Genomic DNA, 16143 nt, shown 5'->3' on the forward strand with positions numbered 1-16143 from the left:
TTTCAAATGTTTATATATCTGCTTGATCCATAAAAACTTTGAAAGCTTTAAATTTCATATTTATGTGAATAGTTTCAAACTAATCTAAAAATTTCATGCAGTGAAACACTACATCTTTTAACAAAATTTGGCGGTACACCTTAATTTGGTTATTTAAAGCTGAAGCCCTATATAAACCACATAAGTACTTATAGGGTAAAGTTTGTACAAGGTTGGCACCTTAACTAATCGAAGTTAATAACACCTCTGAATGATTATGAAAGATATTATTATTTTAGTGTCAAAATCCTTATGAAAATTTATTTTTATCTTTAATTATGAATTTCAAGTTTTAAAAATAGTACAAATTGAGCACTTCAAAATCTTGAAAGTGGATGGTTCAAATGACACATTGCGGTGGCATTTGATAACCTTGTAACATGGGGAAGTACCCGACTTTCACTCCTACTATAACATTTCACGTGTTTAGAAACTACGAGAAGGGGTGCAAGTCATAACACCACCTTACGCCTTTCACTATTCCCCCTGAAAGAAAGTGGTTGCACAGGCGATTTGGCAAGATGTATCAGTTAAACTTGGTGCCCCATTTGCCCTTCCAAAGGTCAAGGTTTCTACACTTCCCCCACAGCATAGAAGATATACGTTTTTTCATCCACTTAACCGTCCAATTTTGATCAAGTGAGCCACTCATTGTTTGATCTAGATCCGATGTCTTAGAGTATTTTATTTTTAGGTTTTCTCTATAAATTGTATGAATATAAAATTTGGTACGTGTCATCTTCTCAATGGGTCTCACCTAAAAAAAATATTAAAATTTTTTTTTCAATAAAATATAATGATGAAAATACCTTTAGAATATTTCAAGAGTATTTTGGTTATTTTATTTTATTGAGAACATTTTTTTTATATTTTTAACAAGTGCGAGTTTAAGAGAGGGTTAGGCATAAAAAATTTGATATCAAAATATTTTGTAAAAATAAAATAGTGTAGAGACGTGACATTGTGATTTGGATCATCTTAACCATCTATTCCTAATGGACGGTAGGATAAAAAGAAGTATATAAGTTCTATGTTGTAAGGGAAGCATAGAAAGCTTGCCCTTTTCCCAAATAGATAACTAGTACTCCATGCTCTATTAAAATAAAGAGAGTGCATTGAATTTTATTCTATAGTCATAAGTATCGTCTTCAAAATCATTACAATGTTAACCCAATTGGCAACAGTAGTTTATTCTGAAATCTGAATGTTTGCTCTGTTTCTCAATCTGATAATGGGGTCTTCTTGTTCATTTTTATCAGTGTATGCTTTGTTTTGATCTGCGCAATCTCATTCATCTAATCAGTTTTGTTTGACGCTTTCTCAGTTTGTTATTGAGATCAGCTTTGGTATACTGTGGTTCTTTTCTTCTCTTGAATTCATGCCTTGTTCCATTAACATATAAGGATCGGTTTAACTCCATGAACATCTTGAGATAGGTGGATCCACTATTAATGTGATTGGGCATGCACTTAGTACTCTAATAGGGTACTATTTTTTATCAGACTGTGATTTTTATGAAGTCTTAGAGCCTTATGGAGTGGATGGCTAGAGTCTCAAACATGTTTATTACAGAGAGAGGGTTGACACTTCCATGAATTCTAAGAGTAAAGTATTCCTTGGATTTATTTATAGATTTGGTTTTTGGTTTTTTTTTTTTTGATGGATTTCACATTTGGTATCATATCGGGTCCATACTATACGAAAACGTGTCCTCGCAGCCTATCCCATAGAAAGGGGCGAGGCGGGGCAGAAATTTGTTGAATGGTAACCGAAGAGTAACTCTCTCTCAAATCATTTCAAACAAATCCCACGGCTGGGATTAGGTGGATGCAGGTAAGCAACCCATTCTTTTTCTTTCCCTCTCTAAATTCAGCTTCCGTGATTAGCTGATGCACGTACTCAGCCCACACTTTCTCTCTCTAAACCCCTTTTCTCTCTCTCAAATATAGTTTTGCAAATAAACGGTGTTTTTTATTTTAAATAAAAAAAAAAAATCATATAAAACCCTTATTCTTCGTATTAGTTCATGTAGAATATTTTTAAATTTTTTTTGAATGGCATTAGGAACACTTTTAAGTATTTCATCACTCCATTCGTCACTTTATCTCATTCTTTTAAACTTTTATTTATAAAAATTAACCTTCACAAATCTTTTTATACGATTTCAAATAAAAAAACGTATTATTTCCCAAAAAAACAAATCTAAAAAACGTATTATTTCCAAAAAAAAAATAATCTAAAATAGATGCAGATTTATGTGATTATTATGGAAATACTGTTTATGGCATAAAACCATGAAGATTATCATATATTAAGGCTCAAACCATCCAGATTATCATAAATTAAGGCTCAAACCATCCAGATTATCATAAATTAAAGCTCAAACCATCCAAATTATCCTAAGTTAGAATCAAATTAAAACAAACAAGCATGAAAACCATCGAATAAAAAATTCCGAAAATTTGGTGTGACAAAATTTCACAAAAAATTCAATCCAAAGTAGTAGGGTTCAAAGAGTTTCCAAAATTCTATATTACAAAATCAATACAAAAGCAAAAAAAAAAAACCATAAATGGGTTTTTTCATATCCCCAGAACCATAGTTCCTCTGTGCGTATTGTTTCTCTCTTTCACTCAATCCACAAACAGGTTTTTATATTTTCCCAAACCCATGGTTCCTTTGTGTGTGCTGCTCCCTCTGTGCATGCTGCTTCTCTCTCGGAATGTGCTGCTTCTCCATCTCTGCGTGCTGCTCCAATTGGGGTTTTATTCTTCTTCCTCTCTGCATGTTACGAATGTCCACAACTCCGGATGCTTCTTGCTACCATTTTGCAGTAATGGGTTACCACCTCACCGTACCGTCGGTATCATATATCTCGATGCTTCCAACTCACCATATCGTAGTTAACCAAACCATAGTTATCATATGATGTATTCATATGGTGTATTTATCGTAAAAATTTGCGTATTTTAATGAAAAACTCATATATATATATATATATAGAGAGAGAAAAAAAAAGAGAATTTATTTGGTTTTTTTTTTTGTTACCTACTAAGTAGGTGTATTTCAAAATTTATAGGGTGTATGTATTTCAAAATTTCTAATATTGTTTAACTTATCCGAATTTTTTACTTAGATTTGTCGAGCCTAGTCCGATATATTTGCAATATCTTTACATGAAGCATTTTTACCGATCTTTATTTTTTACTCAATTATTTCATCCAATTTTTTTTTTAAAAAAAAATTACATAAAAACCCCAAAAATAAACTTTTTAATTAATTTTCCCGACCTAACTTTTTTTAGCAACTTTTTTTTCAAAACCATATTTTTTAACAAATACCCCCAACTCAAAAAGTAGGAAACAAAAAAAATAGACTAAAATACCCCTCTTTTAACTCATACGTTAACCATAATGGTCCGACGTTTGAAAGAGGCGGTCGGCACTTAAGTCGCTTATTTCGAACGGTCAGCGTTCTGACACTTCATAATGGCAGTCTAAAATTTGGAAGACATGGTCCGGCATTTGTTTCTAAATTAATGAGCGGTCCTTTTGCGGGGAAAATATGTTTAAAATAAATAAATCAATAGGTGGGTAAAGTGCCATGAAAGTATAAAGGTTTTATGTAATTTTCCCAACGACTTATTTCGGATTTTATGATGAGCCGAATTATAGTCCCGACTTGCAAACTTTGTCCCAATTGAAGGACCCCCACTCTAATTTATAGGTTTTGCCACGTTGGTCATCATCACCGACCTAGAATTCACAGTCGCCAAATTCTCTCTCTCCCGCCTCCTGGCTCTCTCTCTTTGACGGCTACCAATCAGTGTTCACCGTTAAACCCTTATCTACCACCTGTCGTGGGCCTTACGTCACCCGTGATCTCATAACGATAAACTCTTCTGAGGCCAAATCAGCACCGTCCATCTCAGTCAAAGCCCTTCAGTCCTTTCGCCCAAGTGTGCGGTTTTCTGTCTTAGATAAAAAGCCTTTCCTCTCTCTACAGGGTCTCTCTCTCACTCCGACTCTCTCCTCAGACCTTTAGCCCATGTGAGTGGTTTTCTCTCTCTTTCTTATTTAGAGAGAGAGAGAGAGAGTTTCTCTCTCTAGGACATAGGACTTGGTGATTTGGAACCAAGGTCAACTACGGCGGCCTAAAGTGGGTGCGAGTGGGCTTGTGAGTCCACGGGCCCACACGGCATCCGACTGGGTTCACTGTCCAACAAATGGTGAGGTGGACTCTGACGGCAAAGGCCTCTAAATAAAGCAAACGCCGCAATTACTTTCCCCCCTCTCGTAACTCCTGCGCATTATTCGCGTCAGCTGCAAGCAAGCAAGAGAGAGAGGGAGAAAATAAAACAAAATAAAGAAAAAGGACGATCATTTCATCCATCGGTTGTATGGTAATATGATACAACAAATTTTTAAAAACCAGCCAGGTGAGTTGTATGGAAAAATATATAAAAATACCATTTACTATACAAAAAGACCATTTACTTTTAATAGGAAGAGGTACAGACCAGTGAGTTCTATAAAAAAAATATACAAAAAAGATCATTTACTTTTAATAAGAAGAGGTACAAGCACGTGTAACTTATTATCGAATTTCCAAATGGGTGGTTGTGTAATTGATTAGATTGCAGCAATCCAATTCCACATAACTAGTAGCATTTGTGACCTCCTTATGAAAAAGATAAATGATCTTGTAATATATAATTATCAATTTTATTAAAACAAAAGAGAGGATAGACACGCATCACTCAGTCTGACCAAAAAATCAATCACCTAAGCCAATTCTGTCAATATATAGATAATCATATGAGCTTAGAAAAGAACCAATAATATGCTACTGTAAAAATGTTGATTCGCCAATCAAGCCCGGGTTTTAACCGGTTCATTACTTTTGCAAGTTTTTTTCATCAGTTCACCGTCTTGCCACAAAGTAAAACGACAATCCAAACCACCAATTTACCGATCCAAACTGGTTTTTACAATACCGGATCAAAGTCACCAATCTGATTTTTAAATCACTAGAATATAGGAAAACAAATATCCAAGAGAACCATTTGCAACTATTTCAAGTCAATAGTCTTTTTTAATACGTAATCTAAATTAAATTAAATGTATTGGAATAATTTCCCCAGAATAAATAAGAAACTGGCTCCAACTCAGTAAGGGACAAGCACGGCCAGACCAGGCTATTTTAAAAAAAAAAATAGATCCTCAAAACTAAGGTGATTCCGAAGGTTTTCTGAGCCAGAATCACGGGGCCCTGACCGGTCATTAGTCGGACAGCGATTTTTACTATCACCGATCTACATTTTCTAGGTCAACCCTGCTTTTAATATCAGTAATATTAAGCAGCCAAAAGAATCTCAAAAATATAAGATTGAAACTTTCTTAAAGAGAATCTCAGAATAGTTCAACCAACGAACTGGATCTCACATATTTTACCAATCGACATGGTCAATGTTCAAGCCATTTGACAAAAAGAATTGAAGGTTAACGAGGAAAAGAATAGCAATGGTATTATGCCAACAACAATATCAAAATATTTATTCCTGTAACATTTTTGAATAAATACTATATATTTGGTATTTGATTCTACAACGACAAAATCCAGAGTCAGTAAATCGCCAACTAAACCCAATTAGTGAGATCCATCCATCCAGGACGACTGTCGTTGAAACCGCTGCTCCGCTCTCGACTTCAATTCATGCATGACACAAGATTCACAGGCTGATTCAGTAGCACTTTCTTCTTCTTTTCTTTGGGCTTTGCTCCAACGAAAAAAGCCATTTGGGTGTTTTCTCGACCAAGAATTTGCATCCCTTGCATCTTAACAAAGCTAAAATATCATATCTCTAACAATTCCATCGATACAACCAGAAGAATATCTGAGGAGCACACACTATAACCAATTGAACTTGGGTTTCGCTTTCTTATTCTCTCTTTCTAATCCTCTCTCCTCCATACCCTTATGGGTTTTGAAGCTTGCCTAGACGAAATACCCAAGAAACAAAAACCCCTAAGACACAGAAACAGCTTCACATTAGCTCATAAGCTAAAAGTGACACCTTCATAAACACTCGATCACTTTCTCCATACCTCAATCATTATACTATACCGCTTTGCATGTTCCAATCTCATTTACTTGAGAAACCCAAGAAGCAACAGTTATCCATTAATCACAAGCTCAAAATCACCACCGCTACTTGTTGAAAGTTCCAGTAATTAGGTTTTCAAAGACTGCCAAAATCTATAGTCTCCCACTTAAATGGAGCAACCGAGCCAATATCTGGTGGGCATCTCAAGAACAAGCACACACACACACAAACAGCTGCAATAGCTAGCATCGAGTGCACGTAAGGCCTATGTAGAAGACCATGGCTGCGAGGCATTCTATATCGTCTTCCTGAGGCTTCCATGGCTACACAATTTGCACAAGATCGAGGTTGTAACGAAGTGGATTTAGACAGAATAGAAGATGGCTCTAAAGGAGCAACTGATTCCATAACAGTTAAAGATACATGGCCATTTCTCTCTGCAAGCTTCCTGCCAACCAGTCTGTTGTAATGGTTGTTATTTCTCATTAGGGCATAGGCATATGGGGTCTGGCCATTCGCATCTGTCACTGTATTCCAGAATTTCAAACCAACCTGCCACCAAAGCATATATGGGTATCAAGCAATTTTCTTTTGCTTCAGAACTACCAATATCAGAAAGTTTCTATCACAAAAAATAAGGATTTCAATTGTAAGATATGAAAGAGTACCAAGAGAAGTGATGTCCAAATCAATCAACAGCCAAAAACTCAGGTTCGAATGTTCTCCATTTAACATAAAAATATCCACTTATTCAAAAGAAAAAAAACATAAAACATATTCCAAGAAATAAACCTGACTCATCATTTTATTCCTACCCACATCTCTCAAGAGTTAGGAATACCTACCAGTATAATTACTTCTTGTATATTTGACAATGACACGGTCAATTACATTGAACTACAAGTTCATTTGTTTTTCTAAGAAATAGTTTACCATTTATTTGTGGGGCTAAAGCATTTAACCGGCTCGGATTTTCTTAATTCTTGTACAATCAAGCTTGGTCTACCCCACATGCTACGGCTTCTTCAGGGTCTCATCATTTTCTAAGTCAACTATTTTCTTTACAGCCTAAAATGCCATCAGCTTAAACCTAAAATGCCATAAGCTTTAAACAGATAATCTATTTTTTGCAGCCTCCTAATTTTCTTTGTTATTTTAAACAAGTTTGGACAAATATTTCATTTAGGACCTTTGAATTCGCATCTAAATACAAACAAAGAATACGAAAGACAGAAGTTACCTCTAGTGGATCACTGGTAAGTGCATCCACCAAGTCCTCAGAGTTCTGAGTACAAGCAGCCAGATGCAAAGGAGTAAGGCCGCCAGGTCCTGCTAGATTAGGGGTAAAGAGTAACTTCTTTGGACCACCTCTACATAAGGAATAACATAGAAGCAAATCCACCATTTTCCTGCACTTTCTCTTGACCGCCCTGTTCAAAAGGTGTATCTCAGAGAGTAATTCAGATGATTCCCTTGTCAAATTTCCATCTGTACCCAAGTTCTCATCAACAAAAATATCAAGAAGTGTCTTAACCAGAGCCAACCAGTCCCTTTCAACTGAGAAAACAAAGAGAAACTTAAAACGAGTAGAAGAGAATCTGATATCAATGAATCTTGAAGGGGTGTTCTTCCTTTGAAACAACCATCCAAGTTCATTCAAGAAGTGAAGGGCATCCTCCCTAGACCTTGGGCAACCAATATCACAAGTTGAATCATCCCCATTAACTGTTCTAAGATCTTCCTCAAAGTCGGGTTCAAGGGTTCTCAACTCCGTGCAAACTGAAGCTTCAGCAATTATAACAGGAAAGCTGTTCCCCTTAAAGCCATTCTCCACCTGTAGATCAACAGGTTTACAAAGCAATACTTTCTGAAGAATAAGATCATGATGCAATTACTTCCCCTTAAAGCAATACTTGCTCTAGACATTATTTTATAGAGATCTAATGAAAATAAATTTAAGCAAATCACCTCAATAAAGAAACGACCCATGACATTGGGTACCCCATCACCAGGGAAGTTGAAGGTCTCTGAATCCAGTTCATCGTATACAGCAACAGAACTATCTTTCAAAACGTCTTTTGTTATGTATTTCCCCATATGTGCGCAATGAATTCTGTAATGGTTTCCCGCCAATTTATCAAAAAGAGAATAATTCAAAGCAAAAAAAGCTCTTCTTTTCTATAGTGATTTTAAGGAAAAAGATCATAACATATACATGAATTCCTTCCACTTACTTGGTGTCAGGAAGAGTCAAGTTGTGACCTCTCAAAACTAGTTGGGTATCCCTCCCACCTTCAACTGCCAGGGGAGACACAAGAACTAGTTGAGGAGTACTCCATGTTCTCCATGATTTGCACAAACGTATCTTCCCTGAGAGATGGGAGCAAAAGACGACCAGTCTTGATTATGCTTTCTTATTATAGCAACCAAGCTATAACTCAAAAGAAAAAGAAAATAAAATAATTCTACCAATAGACGCAAGCATAAGAAAGAGAGAGAGAGAGAGAGAGAGAGAGAGACGAAGAAATGAAGACAAGACACAAACCATCTTTATGTGATGCCAATTGTCTGTCTGTTTGAACTAAGAACCGACCGCTTCTCCAGAAATCTGTGGTGGAATCCTCAACAAGTAAGCGTATACGTTGCATGAGGCCTTCTTGCAACTGCAAAGAAGAAAATGCATCCTTCAATCAATCAACATATTCATTATATAGGGAAAATATGTCCATGTGCTAATTAATGTAGCATTAACTCAGCCCAGAAAAACACAAAAATGAAAGAAATATAAGAAGTATCTAGAGGACCTTACCCATAATCACTCCAGTGAACAACCTCGGGAAAGAATTTAAAAAATAAAAAAACAAAAAAAAATGGTGTCTAGCAGAGAGAAAATGCAGCCAATACAGGTCATCAGTTTTCAAGAAGGAGAAAATGGTGTCGGATTGAAGCCTTATGGCAATTTTCTCGCCCATAAGTTTTGTAGATGGCCACATCATCACTTAATGAACAGTTTGAAGGAAAAAAGTGATTTGAGTATGACTTGTACAGTCACCACATGCTTAAAAACCACCACAAGATTGAAAATGACTCTTTACTACTATTGAAGCGAGTAGCCAATCAATGAGTTGAGTTTGCACTCACTTCCTCCCAAGCTGTAGCAGACATTGATATGTAAACCGAAAGAACCACACAACCCGGTCTTATGTAACTCTCCATTTCTGAGGGACTATGAGAAAGCCACTCCAAAATCTGAAAAGATGGTAAAATATGGTCATATAAAGTACTTAAACTAAGGGATGTTTCGTCCAGGATTATATTTCAATCCTCTCACCTTTGTTCCAAGCTTTCCTGGGAAATTACTGGGATTCTTGTCAAAAAGCTTGAATATTATTCGCTCGGTCCGTTCCTGCAAGTAACAATGACAAATCCATGTAACATAAGTTATACAATATTTAATAGCTCAGACTGTGTGTGTGTGTGTGTGAGAGAGAGAGAGAGGGAGACAGCAAACTATCAGTTGATAAAAATGGCCAGGAGCTTCAAATAAGAAGCACAGAATGACCAACCCAAATCAACGCCGGTGCCTAATTTGAACTAAAAACTAGGGAGACAGAAAATCTTTACCTGGCTATCAGAATTTGAGCTGGAAGGGGACTGATCAGACCCGGAAGAAGAGCTATACCCAGCTTGAAAAACTGCTGATCTCGCTTCCATTCCCTGATATGGTAAATTTGAGTGGCTACCATTTTCAGCTTTCCCATTTGGACTTTTAAACAGCTCCAAAGCTGAACTAGACCCATGGCTGGGACTGGCATCAAGCACCATGTTCTCTTCTCTGCAAATTGAGATTCTCTCTTGCTTCATGTTCTCTGCAGCCGAGTGTAAAGGGAATAGTTTCCTCACAATAGGTGGAGAAGAGGAAGGAGACCTATCTTCCATCGGATTACTGCTATCTGAGGAGAAATACTTCCTCGTGGAACCCAGTTTAGAAGGACTATCATCTTCAGGGGAAGAACTAAAGAGTTGCAAAGACAAACCCTGCCTTGAAACTTCAACATTGTTATCATAACCCTTTCCTTGAGAAGGTAAAATGTTACTTCTCTCGAGCCCAGAAGAAGGAAATGGGAACCCTGGAGTCTTTTGTATATCAGATCTAACTGCTTGTTCTTGAGCATTAAGCTTGGTTGCAAGATGGGGTTGCTGTTGAACCTTGTAATCAGTGCTATGGTTGTTCAGCCCTCGAGAGAGTACAGCCAGACCATCAGAAGAGGATGTCCCCAGTGCAGCAGAGAGAACAGCAAATAAATCCGTGGTGGATGGGGGAGACTGGTTTCCGTTGGGCTTAAGTGGGTGCTCCATAGAATGCAAGGTTTGAGAAACATTAAGGTCAAAGCCTTCAGGTACAGCCAAACTTGCACCAGAGCTCTCAGACGCAGGCGTGGAATTGATCTTACTAAGGATCTGAATCAGCCTATCTTTATCAGGCAAAGGCTGCCCGTTTATGGTTTTATCAGCATTTACACCTAGCAACAAAACAACTTCATGTTAATAAACAGTTGAAACCCATTAGGGTAAAAGGGAACAATTGGAAACATAATGTGTTGCATTTGTAATGGAACTATTCACTTGTCAAGCTCTCATGATTACAGCAACGGGAAAGAGTTTTTTGTTTTATATGTCTTGAATGATGACAAAAAGTAAAGCATGACCCCAGATCATATACCTTGAAGACGTGCTATAACATTCAGAAGGTTCACAATATCAAGATTTGCAGGGCTCCCATTGTCCTGGTTTGCAGAAAGCAAAAGGCGTGAAGACACATCGTCTGGTTGGGTTTTTCTTCTCCTCCGGTTATGACCTGCGAGCCTCCGCCTGCAACTTCTCTTCCCCTCGTCGAACTCCTGAAGTGGATGAAACCTTCAAAGAAAAGAAAAATGCTTAACTAAATCCCCAAAAGAAAAGAGCACATAAAGAAGCCACATTTCACAGTCATATCCCTTTCAGTCATTCAAAATTAGCCATTGATTAGAAGCCAAGAATCCCCTCTTTAGGCCAGAAAAAAAAACCAAGAATCTTCACCGAATAAAGTTCTTATAAGGGCAAAACAAAAAAACTGATCATTAGGCCGATCATTAAGATCGTCCACAACACACGTCCTTGCAAAAGGAGGAAAAACTCCATTACCAAAACCCAACCAACACACCTACCCAATTCGTAACCATCAACACAGAGAGAGTATTGCAAGACGAGAATGGCAACTAGCGCAAAGCCAAAAACAAAACAGAACCCAGCCCATCCATGATAAAATCACCAAACAATAAAATCAACTTAGTTAACAGCCACAAAACAATCAAGAACAACGATCAGAAGCTAACCTGCTACACTGCTGGCAAAACCTCTGCATCTGCTTCCCCACAAGAGCTTTAGTGGTCTTACTGTGCACCTCACAAACCTTATGCCTCCTATGATAGTCCTTTGCACCAGACAAATCAGCCCTACAATCATCCACTTGGCACATGGGGTAAGAGCTGCTACCTGGTGAACCAGATCTCACCCTCTTACTTGGCCTCGCAGATGTATCCTCAACCGCAGAATAATTTGAACCCCCAAGTTTCAGGGTCAAATTCTCTGCATCTTCCATGTCATTCCTCTTGAAAGCAATGGGCTTCAGGGTTTCTTCACTATTCAATTTCTGTTGTTTAAGGGTTTCATCCCCCTTCAACCTTTGCTCGCTCTCTCCTCCAAGCCTCGAGCCCTCTGCCCCACTCTGTAAATCCACACTGATTTCCTTTGGTTTCGCGACAAACATAACACTATCCCAATCCCAGACTTTAGGGTTCCAAGTGGCCTTTGAATTGTACTGCTGCTGGTTTTGTTGGTGATGGTTATGCCAGGAAGGATTTACCCATGAAGCCTCTCGCTTCTTTGTCATGGCCGAAGGCTCACAGAAACGACCAGGCAAGGCCTGATGCATAAATAATGGTGTCGCCACCTGAGCAACTGCTTCTCCTTCCATTGCTTTGAGAGGATCAAGTTCTCTCTAGAGGGCCGAAAAATTCCTCGGAAACCTCTGGTGTTATGTCCTAATATTACTCGGAGAAAATATTTGAGCCCGGTGTCAATTTAGTAGGAAAAGCCCAATAAAACAGCCTTTATGGCGAAAATTGCCTGATCTTGTCTCAAAACCCTAAGGCCACAGCTAATTATTTCCCCATATCGACCACATAAAACACTAGGTTTTCCTGTGATTTAAAAAGCCAATATTATTATCTCCTAATTCTCTCTCCCACTAAGCATCAAAGTCTACTTTCCGTGAGTTGTGACCAAAAACAAGACGAGAATAACTCCTTTTGCCTCTGTAACTCCAGCAATTAGCATCTCACCATCCTTTCCATGTCTGAAACCATCTGTAAATTTCTTGGAAATCCTTCTTTCAGTTTTCTTAGGGCCAAAGCTACTTTTGATACCAAAATCCTAGTGAAAATATTCTCTGAGGCTTTTATCATAGAAAATTTAACGGCATGGATAGATCTTCATTCTAGCAAAAGAATTCCACATACCTCTAATTTTTGCAGGTCCTCACTAGAAAGAGTTGCAGAAGCTATAGAATTTTGTCCCCTTTTCTCACAGGAATCACAAAAATCCGGTAACTTTTCAGGCAACCTTTGACACAATAGCCCAATAAATTTCACAAACTCCACCACTTTTCAGCCGGAAAATGACGACAAATGGCTGGAATCACCAGAAACTAAAGTTTTTCTCGTATCTAAAACGAAGCCTTGAACAATAGTTGACAAAAAGCCCTCGAGGCCTTGATCTTTCCCTGTTATTCGCGAAAAACCCTTCTATTCCCAGGAAAAACTAGCACAACAAAAAAGAAGCCGGATCTTCACGATTCATAACTTGAAAGCAGTGGATCTAGAGCGAGAAACAACGGGAAATTAGCATCAACGAGAAGCAGAGAGAAAAACTGGAGTTGGGGGGGGTATCAACAAAGAAGGAATCCATTAGATAAGTCTTATCAAGTCCTGGATCAGAGACTTAGAGAGAGAATATTAGAGAGATAAAGAGAGAAATGACCGTGAACAAAAAGGCTTTCGGTTTCTCTCTCTAGGACCTTTTTCCCGTTCATATCCAGCGAGCTAACAGTGAATCCCGTGCAAACAGAGGACGATTGCTTTTGTACGTGGCCGCCATGGACCCGCAGCACAGAGAATCGAAATTATTCATCCCTCCAATAAAGCGAACAGCAACAATAGTAGAACACCACCATCTCTCTCTCTAAAAATTCTCTCATCCCTTTCTCTCTCTAAAACCCCTCTTTCTGCCTTTCTCTCACTCCCTCCTCTCCATTTTTGTATTTCTCTCTCCCCTCCTTAACCCAAAGCACCTTATCTATCCTCTCTTTATCTCTGCGTATTTCTTCCTGTATTTCTCTCTCTAACTTTTTACTGCCTTATTTCTTCATTTCCACTATGTAAAAATATTTCTTCACGAGTCTTTAACAATTGGGAAAAGTTTATACAGAGCGGAGGCTAAAAATTGATGGGAAGAGTTTGTTTTGATGTTCAAATATATCTTCAGATTGGCAATCTCGACATCAACATGCACATTAATAAATAAAAGTTATATGTTCCTCTTTTTATCCAGCTGTCCATTTTTTTTTTGTCAAGAGTGTCATGGTTCGATCTTATATCCAACATCTCAAAGTATTTGATTTTTAATTATATTTTATTTTATTTTTTTATTTAATTGTTTTTAATATGAAATTTGATAGGTACCATCTTTTTATTAGAACGCATCTATAAAAAATATTAACAATAATTTTTCTCTAAAAAATAATAACCAAAATATTTTTTGAAATTGTTAGGGGTATTTTGATCATTTTATTTTATTACAAATATTTATTTTATTTTATTTTTAATGCAAGTTTAATATAGGAATAGACGTCTAAAAGTTGATATCAAAATCGTTTATAGAAAAAAACTTAAAAATAAAATAGTATAGAGACATGACATTGTAATTGAGACAATCCTAATCCTCTATTTAAAAATAGACGGTTGGATAAAGAGGAACATAAAACTTCTATGTTGTAAAGGAACATAGAAAGCTTTCCCAAAAAAAATGGATTTCAAGTTTTGAAAATAATGTATTTGTAACACAATTTTGGACAATTATATTTTGAAGTCTTCGTAGATTTGTCAATCTATGTTATTTTTTATTTTTAAGTTTTATAAATAAATGTAAAAATATATCTTAAGACTATCATATAGATTCCCAATATTAAAACCACATTTCTTTACACTATTTGAAAGTATAACTTTAATTTGATTGTTTAGAGCCCTAAACATATACAAAACCGCAACCTTAACAATTTATCCACGTAAATGGACTCGTCAACCCTCTCTCTCTCTGCTTTCGATCTCTCATAACGGCTCTCTTACATTCTCTCTATAACGCGCTAGAGACTTCTCTCTCCCACTAAAATCCCCCAACAATCTTTAAAAACTTGCTTCTCCCTCTTTCTCTCTCTATAACCCCTCTCTTGTGCTCTACAACTTCTCTCTAATGCGCTAAAAACGTGCTTCTCTCTCTCTAAAATCCCTTTCAATGCTCTGAAAACTTGTTTCTCTCTCCTATCCCTTGTTGCTTTCCCTCTTCTTCACTCCAAGATCCCTCTAATGCTTAAAGATTCGTTTCTATTAATCTCTCTAGTTAGCTAGTTTTATACCCTTATTGACATTTTAGAGCATCTTTTTCCCGACGGGAAAGAATTTTCTAAAAGAAAATATTTATATAAGGTTGCAACCTTATCTCGCTACTTATGCACTTCAAAAATTCATCGGAAACGATAGTTTTTTATCGATCATCTGGATATCGAGATGTATGATCATGAAAAATAAAAATATTTTAAGTATAAAAAATAGTGCATTTTACAACATATTATCTACACCGTCTATTTTCAAGATTTTTATATGTTTATAGATCCTACTTCATTTTAATTATTTTTGAAATTTAAAATTTTATAATTAGATATAAAAAGAGATTTTGAGATAATCCCAACATTTTACATCAAAATTATATACCATGGTAAAATTTGAAGGTGCACCTTACGTCTACTGCTTCGGATGCATCCGTATGCCAACTACGCTTTTTCTAAAATACATTTTTATGTAAAAAAGTTTCATCATATGATGTAGAATATATTTTCGCACCAATTGATCTAAGTGATGATTTTTTCACATCAATCGGTGGTTATTGGTGTAGAAATATTCTTATCCCTGACCCTATGAAGGAGCTTTTTCATGTACAAATATTTTTTTAGAAAACATTTTCACGAACCAAACATGTTATAAATATCCCACTCACGCTCTAAAACCTTCTTTCCAGTATACCTCACTCTCTTTCTCTCTTTAATTAGTTTATTTTGTTACCCCTGTTTTCACATTTTAAAAAGGGAAAATGGTATAAAACTCTTTAAAATAAACTTTACACGCCTTATACATTTTAGTTTTTTTAACATATTTTTTTCAAAAATCAAGTTTTATAGCAAATACCCCCAATATAAAAATTTTATTTTTTATTTTTTTTGATAAAAATATCCTTATCGTACATAACAAATCATTTTCGGATCCCAACAAAAAGAAATGCCGAACCGCGGTTGTATGTTGTCACACCTATCCATTTTGCGGGACCAGAACTGTACACTGCCAGGCCGCTTATTTCAGACACAATTTTCAATATTGCCAGACCGTAGCACATAAATGCCGGACCGCTCATTAATCCATAAACAAATACCGGATTGCCCACCATGATAAAGTGCCTAATCATTGCATATCAGTGACTTAAGCGTCGAACCACCCCTTCCAAACGCCGGACCGCTATGGTCAACGTGTGCGGTAAGGGAGGGGTATTTTAATTTTTTTTTTTTTTTGTGTTTGGGGGACATGGTTTTGGGAAAAATTTTGATAGGAAAAATTAGGTTGAGGTAAGTTGCT

General features: G+C 36.8%; 1 protein-coding gene across 1 annotated transcript; it reads right to left on the reverse strand.

Annotated features, from left to right (window-relative positions):
- Nucleotides 1-5540: 5540 nt before the first annotated feature.
- LOC18439694 (Squamosa promoter-binding protein-like (SBP domain) transcription factor family protein) lies at nucleotides 5541-12617 on the reverse strand. Its single transcript, XM_006849852.4, has 10 exons — nucleotides 11521-12617; nucleotides 10869-11062; nucleotides 9770-10668; nucleotides 9477-9551; nucleotides 9287-9394; nucleotides 8691-8808; nucleotides 8380-8515; nucleotides 8114-8258; nucleotides 7386-7979; nucleotides 5541-6697 (listed from the first exon to the last, which is right to left on the reverse strand). Exons 1-10 carry the CDS (start codon nucleotides 12159-12161, stop codon nucleotides 6281-6283), a joined length of 3327 nt encoding a protein of 1108 aa, XP_006849915.1. The 5' UTR covers nucleotides 12162-12617; the 3' UTR covers nucleotides 5541-6280.
- Between the last annotated feature and the right edge of the window lie 3526 nt (nucleotides 12618-16143).

Source organism: Amborella trichopoda, chromosome 3 (genome assembly GCF_054954075.1).
Source record: "Amborella trichopoda isolate Santa Cruz 75 chromosome 3, AtrichopodaSantaCruz75HAP2 v2.0, whole genome shotgun sequence".
NCBI classification, from domain to species: Eukaryota; Viridiplantae; Streptophyta; class Magnoliopsida; order Amborellales; family Amborellaceae; genus Amborella; species Amborella trichopoda.

Coding starts and splice junctions, on each gene's coding strand:
- LOC18439694 (XM_006849852.4), bottom strand. CDS start 12,161: ATGGAAGGAGAAGCAGTTGCTCAGGTGGCGACACCATTATTTATGCAT. Junction 11,063..11,520: donor TTTTGCCAGCAGTGTAGCAG/GTTAGCTTCTGA, acceptor TTTTCTTTGAAG/GTTTCATCCACTTCAGGAGT. Junction 9,552..9,769: donor GCTCAAATTCTGATAGCCAG/GTAAAGATTTTC, acceptor TGTTACTTGCAG/GAACGGACCGAGCGAATAAT.